Here is a 14,847-nt window from a genome sequence, read left to right on the forward strand (position 1 = left end):
GCTTATTTTAATTTTCCCTCAACATGCAATGTAATATCTAGCTCTTGTGTGGAAATGCATCTCGCTTTCAAAACCGGATTCACACCTAGGTCAGTGACGTTTTGTCCTGAAATCTGAATCTGAAAAGAAAAATGAGCATTATTTGGCTACGACCACTAAATCACCCTTTCAAATCTACAAAATGCCGCAAAATTTGTGCCCTGTTTCGAAGGGGACACCCTGCATTATATCACCTGCCACCATCCTGCAAAGGCTTAAGTGCAAGAAAAATGGCCCTTCAAGGTTGGATTTAGTTTTGGCATGTTGCCATCGACCGTTTAAAGGCATCCAAATCCGACCATCTCTCTATGACCATTTACAGCGAAAGTAGTGCGCGTCGCTACGACGATACTGTCCGCTATGACCGGTTTTCAACCGGTCGACCGCGTGCCGGTTCATTATTTCTGGCAGTTTTATTTGTGCTGCTTTTCTTTATTTTGTTGTTACTTTCGTTTGATACCAGCAAACTCTAACTTCATCGATAAATCCGAATGCTATCGTCGCGCCACCGGGCCGTGTCACGTCATCTCGAACTCCAAACTGTTCTCCAAACGGTTCGCAAATCGATGCGACAACGAAGGACTGGCTGGGTTCGTACAAAAATCCACTTCCACTTCGTTTTTACTTCATCACACGAATGGCGCATTCCTCCGGTCACCGGTTTACAGGCACTTTTACACTGGGCTCTGCACCGCAACATGCCAGGGTTCCACTTCCCTCTTTCAACCAAGCCAACACAACAGCCATTGACAATACGGCCACCAGAGAGCTGGGGCAAGCTGATGTCATACTGCTGCAGCACGGATTTCGCACGGCGAAGGCATGCGTAATGTTCTATTCTTCGTCGGATTTTGCGTTGTGATAAATGGAAACTCGCAGGTTGACTGCTGCTATCATCGTTCTCCGTTCGTTGACTCATCGTCGTAGAAGAAAAGGGGTCGAGTAGCATCGTTGGGGCGAGGGCGTTAGGCCAAAGGTTAGCCACGGTGGTGATTTATTTAATTGGCCAGTGCGAGCTGGCTTCATTTGTTCGGACAGACAGGCAACATGTGATGTTATTCGCTCTGTTTGCTGCCACGTGATTTTATCACCTGTGGAACAAAAGAGTTTAATGGTGATGAATACAATAATAATGAGTTTATACCGTTAAGCTGCAATAGTTTAATTTGTATTGCCATGCAGAATGTAATTCTTCAAGTAATTCAATTAAGTGTAAAATTATGTTTGATTAATCTCCTCTTTTCTGTAATGATAATATCCAACACCATTCTATTTTCATTGGGGCGTCCCGGGGGCATAATGGTAGTGGCGTCGGTCTTCACACGAACGGACCGGACCAAAATCCTATCAATTCGCAGGTAAATAAAGTCACAGAAAGCCATAAATGGCAGACATCCACTTCTTGAGGTTGTCATTGTCATTGATACTAGTGAATTTCCAACAGATGTCGCTAGCGATGACATTTACAAGCAAACATCTTAACAATACTAAAATGTTATTAGTATGTCCAACTCTTAGCAAGATATGCTTGAACTGTATTCCTGTAAATCAATTTTGAAAGTGATGACCGAGCCTTACCTTGAATTTGTTAAACGAAAGCTACAGTCGTCAAATTATCCAAGCCCAGCTTCATGCATTCCAACTTGTTGTCCGATACTGGCCGCATGAAATTTTAGTCCATGGCAGTAAGTGCTTCTTAGCTATAACGCTTCAAGGCAATGGATGTTATCTATAAATCCGTCGTAAGCATAACCATGTCAGCATTTTCGTTGCACGTTTGCTAGCAATCATCGTACCATTTGTCATGCGTTAATCCCAAACCTCGATACCCGCCGCAGCGATAAACGTCATCGTAAATGTCTACCGACGTTTTCTCCCTAAACAGCCCGTGTTACCCCGAACCATGTGAGTCAGCAATGGATAATGCAATAAAACGGCATGTCTCGCGCGTTGTTATCGTACCATTGCTAAGCCGGTGGTCTCAACTCGAGCTGCAATGCATGGGAGTACCGTTTGCAAAAATGACCCCCGGATTGCACCTTCTGTTTCGGGTGTAAAGATTTACAATAAGTCAGACGACCCGGAAAGCCTTCCGTTGGTCGATTATATGCAATGCGATTGCGCTAATGCGGAGTCGATAAATTCACAAATAAAACACCTCTCCATCTGTGGGGAGTTGGGAAGATAACTCCCAACCGCGCGGGACAGATTGAATTATGTAAACGACCCCGCACGCGTCACTCAACATTTGGGCGAATGACGCGATGAGGTTTAGGGGTGTAGCATTGTGCTGCCAGAATTGCAACCCAACCACTTGAACTATTGACAAATGTGTTCACTGATTCGGGGATTCGCCAATTTTTGCTGGTGATGATGATGAAAAATTTGTCGAAATCGATTCGATCATCGTTGAGAATAGAATCGATCGATGTATCGCATTTCAAGCTTCCTGTCCATTCGCAAAAAAACACTTCATGAGGCTGGCATCGCAATTAGCTGGCAGAAGTGGAAAGTATAATTTAAAACATTCGGACCAGTACAGCGTACGATGAGATCACGGTATCAATTGACCGAAAATTAGACAGAGTTGCCTTTAACAAAGAAGATGTAATATTATTTATTCGAGCGTGCAATTAGCAAGGATTTTATTAAATTTGTTTATAAATGGCTTTTTGCAATTTTGACTCACCTATTCACATGATATTCTGGTGGTTATTTATATGACTAATGATTGGCAATGATGAATACGTCAAGGTCGTCGTATTTTGTTCGTCAGAACTTCCGAGCTGCCTCAGTAACAACTCATTAAGTTCATGACTCTCGAAATCCTTTAAAAGATAATCCGTAATACTATAATCGTCGTTCTTAAATTTGCGTTAGCTGAGAGCGTTCAATGAAGTCTTGGTCTTGTGTACCTGAAAGACTTCGCTATCATTATTTTCAATATAGGAAATTCCTGGGCGATATTGAATAGCAAACATGCATTTCTACCTGTTGCATGGTCACTTATACAAACCACCAAGATTCATGTCGCTTCTTGGAGTTGGTGAATAGGAAGTGCATGGGTATCTGATGATCACATCATTTTTTGAGAATTTGAAACAGTGGAAGTGTGGAAAAGTTTTTTTTTCAACAAAACCAGTTTCTTTTTCCAATAAGTATAATTTACAAATTTGATAACGTTATTCCTAAATGTGTAATAGTCGCTACCAAAATTGTAAGGCAACTATTTTATAGGCTTTTTTCAACCCGCAACTGAAAAAAGCCGAACCGAACAAATTTTACATGGTCGATCTGCCATCTTTTTTGCCTTCTCCTATCTTGAAAAGGCCACAGTGTCAATTGGTATTCTTGTTTTGGCAGCTACAGTGCGGCAGAGCCTAAATATGAGGATCGAGGACAAGGTAAATCCTGCGTTCTCTCTGGAAGTTGTAGCAATCGGCCAAATAGTGGACAAGTATTTGAACAAGATGGACATTTTTTGTGAAAGTTTTTTGATTCCAGGAGGATCGATTCGGAAAACCGAAAATGGTTAGTTAAAACGTATCAACGAAGACTTAAAAAACCTCCTAGTGGAACTCGAAAAGTGTGATAATAATATAGATAATGAAATTCTATAACTTCCAGACCAACACGGAGTGACATTTGATAACCAAGGCTACGATAAAGCTAAAAACATGCTAACATTTTTATGCTAAATGGCGTTAGCTAAGGTTCTGATCAGTAGGCGTATGGCCACCCGATAGGACTTCTAAGCATTTTTTACTGAATGCTTCTTAAGCATAGGATTCAAGCAAACTTTATCGCATTTAATTTTCGTCCTTCAAAATGTGTCCATTTTTTCAATACTTACGTTTATAGCAAGGGGCACGACACTACAATATTGCTCCTAAGGCTTTAATACATCAGAATTAAGCACAGTCTGGTTCTTGTTTGATGCTTATATGTCACTCATCTTCTACTTCTACGGATCCTATTCTGCTCAAGTAGTCAATATATATTGGTGCAAATTTATTTGTTCCAATTATTTTGTTTATATCGCTTGGCTTATATTAGCATGGTAATAAACTTCAGGAACTAATAGACCAAAGTCCATTTTAATCATCTTTATTGCGTTAATTAAATGTAATTCAAAATTTAAGGCTATAAATTGATCTATATTAATCCAAACAAGGCTTCCGGTTGCGCGGATACATGTTTAGCTTAATTGTCGTAATGGGGTTTAAGAGTTGTCATCTGTTCCTTAAAGCTCCACCTCCATCTTGTTATCCTTTGAACTGCGATGATATCAGCTTTCCTATAAGTCATGAAGAGTTATACCACAAGTCAACTAATGACGTATTATTGTTGTAATAAAAGTATCTCCTTGAAAAGTATGTTTAACACATCGTGTTTTCCATAAGATATGTGTAATGAGGACTCCTTTCTGTAATTCCTTCTCTACTGTTTTGCTTCGTCTTAATTTGTTGTCTTACCTACTCTTTTCTCAGATGATGCAAACAATCTTATACAGTGTTTAACGACAACCCCGACCTTGTGTATTTAACAAGTTTGCATTGTTCCACGTGCTTTTTTTTGGTTAGTTGTATCCACCCGAGTACCGAATCTCTCAAGCCATTCCGAAGTGAAGTTGTGCGAACGTTTTGTGGTGTGGTGTGAATAATTGCGGAACAGTAAAAAATATATATGTCCAACTACTTGTAATCAACAGTCCAAAAAAAAAAAACATACATTACCACCAGCTCTCGTCACCCGCTTCATCTTCCAACCACTACCAAACACCAACATCACCTTCACCTACCCGACCCGACCCGACCCACACCAAGTGCGCCCGTCCGGGTATGTCGTGTGGCCGCGTAGGAACGAACTGCTATGGCCGAAGATTTGGCTGATCAAATTGACGACTATATCTGTGTATTTGAAGGAGCCGGTGATCTAACGATGGATACGTTCGTAATGTTACTGTTCGCGCTGATCGTGGTAGTGATATCGCTCGTGTTTGCGACCAAACTGATCTACGACAAGTACGTGCTGCGCAAGGGCGCTACGGCCAGCGGGACCGCCGATGGTGGCACCGTCCCCATCCCGGCCGGTACGGCGACCGGTGGTGTGTCACCGGTTGCGGCAACGGGTGTGACCGCGGGAACGCGTGCCTCCGAACCGAAGGAGGTGCTCACCAAAAAGGTAGATCAAAACATCGACACTTCAGTGTACTTATTTATTGCTCAGTTCCACAATCCATCTACTTACTACTTACTTAAATACACCAAATTTGCTTCATGATCATGGTCTTGATCTGCTCCATCAATCAAAGATCTAACACATTTATAAAGATAGTCTGTGGTTTAGATTGTCTGGTGTCATTTACATGACATGAAAACTCAACAGGTGATGGAGCACATTAGTGTGATTTTTTTATTAGCTATTCTCTAATTAGCTAATTTCGTTTTAAATGTTACATATTGATCAATTTGTGGGAGTGTCAGATTATTTTAAATTAATTCCTAAAGTAATATCGTTCAATTTGTCTCCTGGACTCTTCTTCTCACTTAACGCTGCAACCTCAGAACAACTTAACCTACAATATTTGTATTTCTTATTTATTCACTCATAGTTATCACGAAACTCCTGTGGTAGCTATGAGTGCCAACAACATATACACAGAGACTCAACATCAGGATATGAACAAAGTCTCACTAATGTCTTTTTTTCTTATTGTAGGATGCCATTTTGTCCCAAGTTCGCAATGGCGGCAGTGGTGGCTTGGGCGGTGGAGCAAGAACTGGTGGTGGATTCGGTGGCGGTAGTATCGGTGCCGCAAGCGGTCCCACGATTGCCCGCAAACGCATTTCCCGCATGAGTCCAGGCCCCGAGCTGAGTCAGAAAAAGCGTCCGGTGATACCGCCATCAAACATTAATGGCACTGATCCGGTAAGTGTACCACATGAGATATTCGTCTGTACCTTCACAAACTAATGGCGATCCTCTTCCCTCCGATAGCAAATCACCCAGTGGGCTGTCCATCTGTTCCGCTGGTTGTACTCGGATCTGGTGGTAGTGAACAAGCTGCTACAGGACTGGGTGTCCACTGTCAACACGGCACTACTGACGCACGTCGAGCAGCACGAAATGATTGTCGAAATTGTGCGCGTACTGCCGGAAAGTTTGCCGCCGAATCTGTCGAGCATCTTGTGCGAACCGACCGATCAATCGAACGAAGTCGAACTACTGTTTGATGTCGATACTACGCCAGTGCTGCAGATTAAAGCCTTCAAGTCCAGTAACCAAAAAACGGAAGTGTCCCACTACAAGGCAACCGTCGCGCGCTTGAAGTCCCGTGTTAGCGTTATCGTCAACTATTTCGCACTCAAGGGAGAAATGAAACTCGAAGGCTATCCTGATGTAAGATTGCGAGCGCTAGGAGGTGTGTTTATCTCGGTATATATGTAAACATTCTGGGTTATTGTAGATAAAAATTCATCTAAACAGCATTGGACCACTGAAAACAGCAAACGCACAGGACGAAAAGAAACAGATCGATGTCATTACGGAGCTGCTGATCGGTTCGATCCGTGATGTAGTGTATCCGATTGACTTCTCCATCTACTCCACCTGTCCGAGAATAATGGGCGAAGAGTCCGAGGAGGTCACTTCTGATTATGGCTACGGGGTAAGAATGTTTGCGTGGTATGCTGCCACAAACAGTATTCCTGATAGTTTTATGTTTGATATTGCAGGGCTACAGTGATGGATATCGCGCTTATCAAGATGATGCTTACGGTACCGGATTATCAGCATCCCCAAGGAAATTACTAGTCAAAGTGTTGAAAGCAGAAGGACTGTTGAAGGTGCGTTGTAAACACGTATCAATCTGAGAGTAACAGAGTCAACTTAAATTTCTTTCGTTGGTTTGTAGTGCTCTCAACCTTACTGTGTGATCGAAATGGACGAACCTGCCCAGAAGCATCAATCTGCGACCAAGCAAGGCCAAAATCCGTTCTTTGACGAAACCTTCCTGTTGTAAGTAGATTCTGTCGCGTTTAACTAAACTGGCCAGATGTCAATGTTAGACTTAGAAAATGTTACTTAGTGCAAGCAAGTGCGGAGTAGTAATGTGGGGGTATCGATTTATTTTTCTTCTTTCCTCGGTTTTTTTTATGTACGAAACGATCGATGTTCCTTCCACTCTCCACCTTCCCGTAGTGATCTGTCGAACCATTCGACCGAACTTCTGTTCGAGGTGTACGATACTGTAGCCGTAGGTAATGATAATTCGACATCCATGAACGAACAGGAAAGAACCGCTGGGATTGAGACTAGCGGCGATCCTCAAGCGGTTCCTTCTCCGACGGTTAACACGCCGACATCGAGCATGCCTTCGACGCCGGTCGTCGATAGTACTAACAACACGTGTGAACCGAACGAACTGGGCAATGGCAGCGATGGTATGCTAGCCACCGTTGCCGAATGTCCAGAACCGGGTGCCGTATCGGAGGACGATACCGTCAATCCGCTAACCGCCAAAGCTACCGTTACTGACTCCTGTGGCGAACCTGCATGTTCTGATACTAACCAATCTAAATCCCGTAATGCATGTGAGTGTAACACGCTGAGTATAACAAACAAAACATACTGTAGCACATTGCTTGTACTACTAATGTGTATTGAGTAAAGTAGTAGTAGCTATAATAATTATAGGTGAATTATTCATGATTGAAGCACATTGCATTGAAGCCTGAATGTATGCAATGTATGTACAAAATAGTCAATTCTGACTATTTGCGATGAATTTTAAAGTATTCGAATAGTGTTTTTATCTAACCATATTTTTTGTTTCTCTAGAGTATTTACTATAATCCCGGAAATATTTTGCCGCTTTGTATTAAACAACTAGAACAATGCAAGTAATTTTTGCATGCTATGAAATAAGATTTTAAAGCAATTAAATAAACAGAATGATGCCTTACGACACATTAATTAAAAAAAACAGTTCTGCATTGTTGCTCATATTCTACTTTTTTATATACTCCTGCAACAATACAGCTGGTGGCCAAAAGTTCCTTGGATTGGGTTTGGTAGGGATCGACGAATTGGCCAACGGTCCAGCCACAACACAGATACTCGAGCTGCAGCCCCGTCCATACGAAACGGAAACCATTACCGGTTCCTTAACGGTTGAGGTATGTGTTTGATTAAGGACTTATTTTCGACCGATTGCTGGAATTGTGGAACACCGTGAAATTGCTTTGTTTTTATTTTTCCAGTTTGTGTTCATCGATTCGCCACCGGTACCTGCAGCACGGCGACAGTACACTCAGCAATCTTTCCACGCGAATGGAATGTCCAACTTTGCCCGAGGTAAGATATACTGTGGCAAACTTTATTTTGTTTTTTTTTGTTTTCTTCGGACCAACACTCTCATCATAAATCCCTAGCATCAGTATATTTGAAGTTTTCTTATTTCTTATCCAAAGCACACTGATCGTATCTCATTCTCTCTTCCGTGACTCTTCATTGCGACCCATTTGTTACCTTTTTGTTTCGTATTATATAAATCGTTCTTGCACCTTGTGTGTCTTATTTGGTTGATTTGATTAGTTAGTTACTTTTGTTACGTTGAGTTTAGTTTTGCAATTTAGTTTGTTGATGAAATCGATTTTGTTTATTTACCGTTGCGCCATGTTATGATGTTTGCTATTGGTTTTGTTTTCATTATTTTATTAGATAATAGTTTTATTAGGTTTTTCTTTTTCTCTTTTTGTTTTGTTACAAACTAAATTCACTGCTGGTGCACTTGTTTGTATTTTTTGGTTTTTTCGTTTTATTCCTTCATTTAGTGCAGGATAAATGTAGGTTTAGTGTCAGAAAGCAGAGGGTCACGAACACATTGCAGCATATGCACGAATCATTTCATTTTCATCAACTCCTGCCACATTTCCTGTAATATTGATTATTGGAATTCCGTATCGTTCCTCCCGACGCATATCGCATTTTCACAGATGTAACTCTACTGTAACATTTAAAAAAATCAAAACAATCGTAGAGCTATTAACCTTTACTTCCGGGCAGAACTATGTCTAACCTCATCGAAAAACAAACGAAGTAAACAAAGTATATTTTCTCACATAATCCCTGATCTGTCTGTTATCTATTTTTCTTTTTTTCTGTCTATTTGTTTCAGAATACTAAATCAAACACAATACCAAACACAAGACTAAAACTTTCGAAATTTTATTCAAACACGACACACACGCACACACACTTTATAAATGCGCTTCCGTCTTATTCGTGTAGCAATCTTCGAAGTCGCTGTTCAACCAATATACTAATGCTGCTCTCTTCTGTTTCTGTCTCTAAGGTGTAATTTCGTTGGTAGCAAATATGTTCGCTTTGTTGTTTATTATTTTAAATGCCACCTTCAGTTGAACTATTTATGTTAGGGTTTGTATAGACGATATGCTTTTCTGTGGGTTTCTTTTGTTTCAATTGTTACTAAATGCCATCGAGAGCTTTGATCGAACCGTGGACAGTGCTGAACAGAATTTTCGCTAATAAATTTTGTTGGGTAACCATTTGCTATTTGTTATGCGGTACTGATAACAAAATATTCAATTTGCAACGGGCACGATGTTTAAAAATCGCTTTGAGTTCTCGCATTTCTAATTGAAAAACACACAATAAGCTCAGAGTAGCCCTATCGTCTGTGCAAAGTTATATCTGTTATATTTTTAATTCGTGAATTCGCGGCATTGTTATGTATGAAAAATAAACCTCTTTCGTTATTGGTGTAATCAGAAAATTTCGAAGTGTAGAAATTTATTTATTGGAAAAAAGGGAATGTACGTGAGTTTTCCGAATGTCTTTACATACTTACTGTGAGGTTCAGTATGCATGACAATCCACAGTCGATGGTACTAAATGTCACTAGTGTTGCTACTAAGTGTCAGTAGCAATGGGCAGATTTTCAGCTCAGTTCACAGCACAGCCGCACCTTTCTACTCACATCAGCTTTACGCCAGACCAACCGGTGACAGACAGTTATAGTAACCATACGAAAACTGATCGATGAGTACACTCACGCAAGCTCGCAATGCATACACGGATCACTTAAAGACCACTGCAAAGCAGCAGTAAATTTTGTAGGAATTAATCGGAAAAAATTAGCTTGTATAAAAACATTTCAAAATTTTTGAGCGGAAAAACGTAACCATTCATTTATTTGCACTGTGAGAGAAAGAGAGATCTATGTGAGTAAAGATATTTTTGCCTGCTCAGCTCCGACAAGCATTAATCCACAACTAATCGGTATATGGTTTGCGATATTAATGAGCGTTTTAAGACTAATGATGTCATCATGTTTGGAACTCATAAAAGTAGTTTTCAGAACGAAAGAAAACACCAGCACCAGTTTGCCAGTTCATGCTGGTATCGATAATTTGTGATGAAGCGTATATTTTCCATCCATCTTGCATGTGCTTCTCCATCCAGCTTATAAACTCTTCAAAACGGGTTAATACAGTAGTAAAAAATGAGGGTCCGATATTGTTTTTCCCTCCTCCCAATTCCCTGAGTGTAGTGAAAATCCTCTCCTACAAGAGTGTTACCGTACAGCCTATAAATCCTCGGATCTGGCCGTTTCCAAACTGCTTGAAAAACTTATTGAATTGTTACAGTGTGTCGTTCAGATTGTTTTATTTAATTTTTTTTAATTCGTGTTTGGTTCTTCCACATAACTGGATTTATTGCATTGATTTCTCATTATTGTTCTTTTTTCTCAGATGCCATCACGAGCACGCCCGGCCCGGGAAGCCCGAATGCGGTAAATGGTGGTACGGGCACTACCGGATCACCGATGTCTCCGTCCTCACCGTCCAAGCTACTGTCAAACAAAGCACAGGCGATGGCAGAACGCAACCAAAGGTTCCAAGCGGCAGAGGCTAATCGAATGGTAAACAATTTTTGCAATTGATTGATCAAGTTGGAATCGTTTATGGATTATTTTCAAGTTGAAATGGAGCATATTAAGGTAGATTTGGAATTTCTCCCTCCTTCATGAACATTTGGTAAGGTTAAATCGATCCCTGCACAATGCTCTTACAGCTGGCACTTACAAAGCTGCGAAGAAATCACTCAGAAAATGGAACGTATTACAGATTTATCTCAACATATTTCAGATCAACTTGAAAAGAACCCAGAACTGATCAGAAGATATTCGCGATAAATTCACAAATATTTGAAAATAATTTACAATACAATACCCATAATACTCATATAATGTAATTATAATATTCATCAAATTCGAATATTCAAAGTTATCATGGCAGTCAATGGTAGCGAATATACTCGTCGATACACAGCCTAAAAGACATACTAGTACTCTCCCCCATCAATAGATGGCGCTGTGCTGTTCAACACAATGATTATTTTTTAAATTTTAGAACAACTCGTTCCTGAAACCATCCGCTGCTGGACACATGAACAGCTTCAACGGTGGCAAATCGGAATCGACGCCCGCCTCGCCGGCGCTCTCCTCGGCCTCAGCCACCTCCCAGTCCATGACGGCCAACCTAAGCAACAGTGCGCCGGTGAGCGTCAACTCAGTGCCGCCAGTTAAAAAACCGCGCAACATCTTTGGCACGTTGCGCAGCAAGCTGACACCGTCCAAGAAGTCCAAATCGTTGGATGTGCCCCAGTACAGTCCAACCGCAACCGGAGGTAACGTGCGCAGCGCATCGTCAACGCTCAGTCGAGGATCGTCGCTCGATCAAAGTTGGTTGCGACATTTCATGCGTGCGCTTCGGTGCGATGGTTTCTGAACTAATGATGATGATTCGTGTCCCTGTTCTTCCCTCCCCAGGATCGAACATTTTCCGCAACCTATCGCGCAAGTCATCCATCTCGGAATCGTCCGCCATATCGGGATTGTCCACCGGCAGTGGGCGAACGTACGTGCACGAAGAGTCAACGCTACTGCTCGAAACGACGGAAAACAATGTGGTTCGCCATTATCTGGTCCCGCTCGAGGTGGCCAACAAGCAGAAGAACTGGAAGCGCAAAGGGACCAAGCTACACATCTACAACGATCACACGTTCGTTGCAAAACACATCCCTGGGTTAGTTTGCGCAATATATGCTGTCGAATGTGTGAATGATTGATTTTTAACGTTTACTCCATTATGGTTATGTTTTAGTGGACTTCTGTGCTTTGTTTGCAATCGCAGCATACCAAGGCGCCCGGGAAAGCAGGGCTACGAATGCCGGGACTGTGCGATCCAGTGCCACAAGCCGTGCCACGTGCGGGCTCCCCAAGCCTGTCCGAATCCGAAAATACTGTCCATGCAGCTGTAAGTACCAACGGGTACCGTCCGAGCGAGCACATCTCCGCTTTGGTGACGGGAGCTTCCCTCTAATGTGTCCAAAAACCATTACTACGCGAAAAGCTGAGCTCCTTTTGTTGAAACATAAATTATCGTTTGTTTCCTTACCCCAATTTATTCCGAAGGTCTTCACTACCCGTACTTAGAGATTAGAGCGGTACCAACACCGATGCCAACTCCCGTGCTTGCCTGTACCATCTGTTTTTCTTTGGTCTGCATCATTTTCCCACATGTCCATAGTGCAGTAGTTTGGCTTTCATTTTGGACACCTCCTTCAGGATTGGTTTTTTGGAAGTAAAGGAAACATTTTGAACTTTGCTTCACTTTGGATAATGTTAAACGCCAAATTTTGCTGCTTGCCCAAAACAAACAATATTCTTTCCCATCCGTATCGCAACTTCAACATATCTGCGAACCGTTTCGTAAGTGTCCTTGAATGAAGCGTTCACTTAAGCTTTCCGTTCCATGTTTTCAACGCTTACGGTGTGAATGTACATGTTGCAGGCTTTAGCTCGTTTTGTATTAAATGTGTTAACCAATTGGCTGGCGATTTTAATTTGGCTAAGCAAATCATATTCCGTGACTAATTGAAGTGCTAACAAAATTACATCTTGCGAAACTACAGCTGTATTTAATTACTTGTGTTTCACAAGTATTTCTGTTCATTTTACATCATTTTGGTTTTTGTTTGATAATTCTTTTATGTAGCTGTTATTCTATACTCAGTCTTATATTGTATTTTTGTTATATTAAAATTTATTGTTTTTTAATTCTTTTTTTCCTATTTACCTATTTCATTCTTGTTATCTTTCTTTTTCAATTAATTTTACTCATCCCCAATTATTTTTTTATGTTTTATTGTTGAATTCTTTTTCCCTGCGAGTGTAATACTAAAAAAATGCTACAACCACATCAGACGCTTTCCACTGTTTACTAATGCACAGTCTTCTCCATTCCAGTTTACGGTGGCCCTGGACGCAGTAAGGACACTTCCCCAAACCACACGGTGAACAGATACAACTCTGCCAAAGCAGCATTTACACACAGAGAAACTCATACCCTATCATCGATACAGGCGACTGATAAAGAACGAAATGCAGATGCAGAAGTAAACAGGAACAGCAGTAACACACAAACATTAGATGAACACGAGAAAAAAAAATTGGGACAAACATTAGAAAAATGCATCAACGCGTGCATAAAAAACCAGCCATACGAAATTTGCTTCGCATCCTCGATTTCAGCTTTCTTGGCTTATTTTGCTGAACTATTTAAAAAAGTGGATAACAAAAATAGTGTAAAAAAATGAAAAAGTTGTAACTTTAAAATTTAACAAAAAAAAACAAAATGCACACATTTCTCGAACGCTATAGTGCCTAACTATACGTAAAACAATATGATAACGATCTTTCGAAGAATCAAAACAAGCAAACGAAATGTAGTGTTTATTTTTTTAATTACGCTTCTGTTTGCATTCTATATGCGCGGATAGCTCACTTATTTAAAAAACTTCCAGCTCTCTCTATTTCTCCTTCACAAAAAAACACTACCTATACGCGCGTATTCCTCGCGCATGTTTCTCAGATTAACAAGTAAAGAATTTCATCACACTAAACACAAAATCGTTAAGGTTGTACAATAGCGGGGACGAATAGTGAGGGTATATCGTGTTAGTAGTAGCTTGGGAAAGGATATCGAATCAGTGCCTAAAGCGGGTTATGAATCTGAGCGTGATTAGTCATTACTACATAAGAACAGAACAAAACCCAATCAGGAGAAACAATTGATTTACTAGCGCCAAAATATGTATGATTTCCTACCTGTGTACGACACATTGACTGTAGGATTTTGCGAGAAACAAATGCGTCTTTGAAACCCGTTCGATACAAAGCGTGTTTGCCAGCAATCGTTAATACCTCTCTCTCGAATTCGTAAAGTGGTGACCAAAACGTGACAACAATCAACTAAATCAAAATACACACACTCACACTCCTTCTCCACTAGAAAACGACAGTTGTTAGTCAAATCGGTAGAACAGTCAGTCAGTCTGGATTAATCGCAACGGATGGACACCGTAGAAAGTGAAGTTTTAGCTTGCACCACTGTTGTTGTTTCTGTTGATGTGGCGTTTTATGTAACTGGATCATGAATTTTGCTTTTAATATTATTGTTCTTACCCTTACTGTTATAGTACGAGTCTATTTTTTGTAAACTTCTGTTGACACACAACGGTTAATTTAAAACACTGTTCAGTTAAGGGTGAAAGTGAATGAATAAACGTTAATATATTGTTACAAACGTGTACGATGTGGATTTATGACCTATTTTTTTTATCTGTATGACGTTATCTGTCTTACGGTGGGTGTCATGGATGAATTCATTTTCTTTCTTTTTAGCTTTTATGCTATACATTTATAGATTTTTTTTGTTT

General features: G+C 40.7%; 1 protein-coding gene across 4 annotated transcripts in view; it reads left to right on the forward strand.

The window, feature by feature from the left end:
* LOC128304697 (uncharacterized) overlaps window positions 1-14,718 on the forward strand; it is a 28,413-nt gene extending 13,695 nt beyond the window's left edge. Inside the window, exons 2-16 of one of the 4 annotated variants that reach the window (XR_008287422.1) lie at window positions 4,964-5,223; window positions 5,761-5,970; window positions 6,040-6,441; window positions 6,509-6,709; window positions 6,777-6,887; window positions 6,956-7,059; window positions 7,243-7,301; window positions 8,083-8,219; window positions 8,304-8,397; window positions 10,818-10,987; window positions 11,478-11,808; window positions 11,897-12,152; window positions 12,231-12,383; window positions 12,542-12,838; window positions 13,376-14,718. Coding sequence is in view for 1 of the 4 variants with exons in the window: in XM_053041907.1 (XP_052897867.1) it covers window positions 4,912-5,223; window positions 5,761-5,970; window positions 6,040-6,441; window positions 6,509-6,709; window positions 6,777-6,887; window positions 6,956-7,059; window positions 7,243-7,634; window positions 8,083-8,219; window positions 8,304-8,397; window positions 10,818-10,987; window positions 11,478-11,808; window positions 11,897-12,152; window positions 12,231-12,383; window positions 13,376-13,400 (2,898 nt within the window). In the remaining 3 variants the exon portion in view is untranslated. Of the gene's footprint in view, window positions 1-4,812; window positions 5,224-5,760; window positions 5,971-6,039; window positions 6,442-6,508; window positions 6,710-6,776; window positions 6,888-6,955; window positions 7,060-7,242; window positions 7,635-8,082; window positions 8,220-8,303; window positions 8,398-10,817; window positions 10,988-11,477; window positions 11,809-11,896; window positions 12,153-12,230; window positions 12,384-12,541; window positions 12,839-13,375 lie in introns of those variants that run through there. The other 3 variants (XR_008287420.1, XR_008287421.1, XM_053041907.1) reach the window with 3 other exon arrangements.
* The last annotated feature ends 129 nt before the right edge of the window (window positions 14,719-14,847 follow it).

This window comes from Anopheles moucheti, chromosome 2, assembly GCF_943734755.1.
Source record: "Anopheles moucheti chromosome 2, idAnoMoucSN_F20_07, whole genome shotgun sequence".
Classification (NCBI taxonomy): domain Eukaryota; kingdom Metazoa; phylum Arthropoda; class Insecta; order Diptera; family Culicidae; genus Anopheles; species Anopheles moucheti.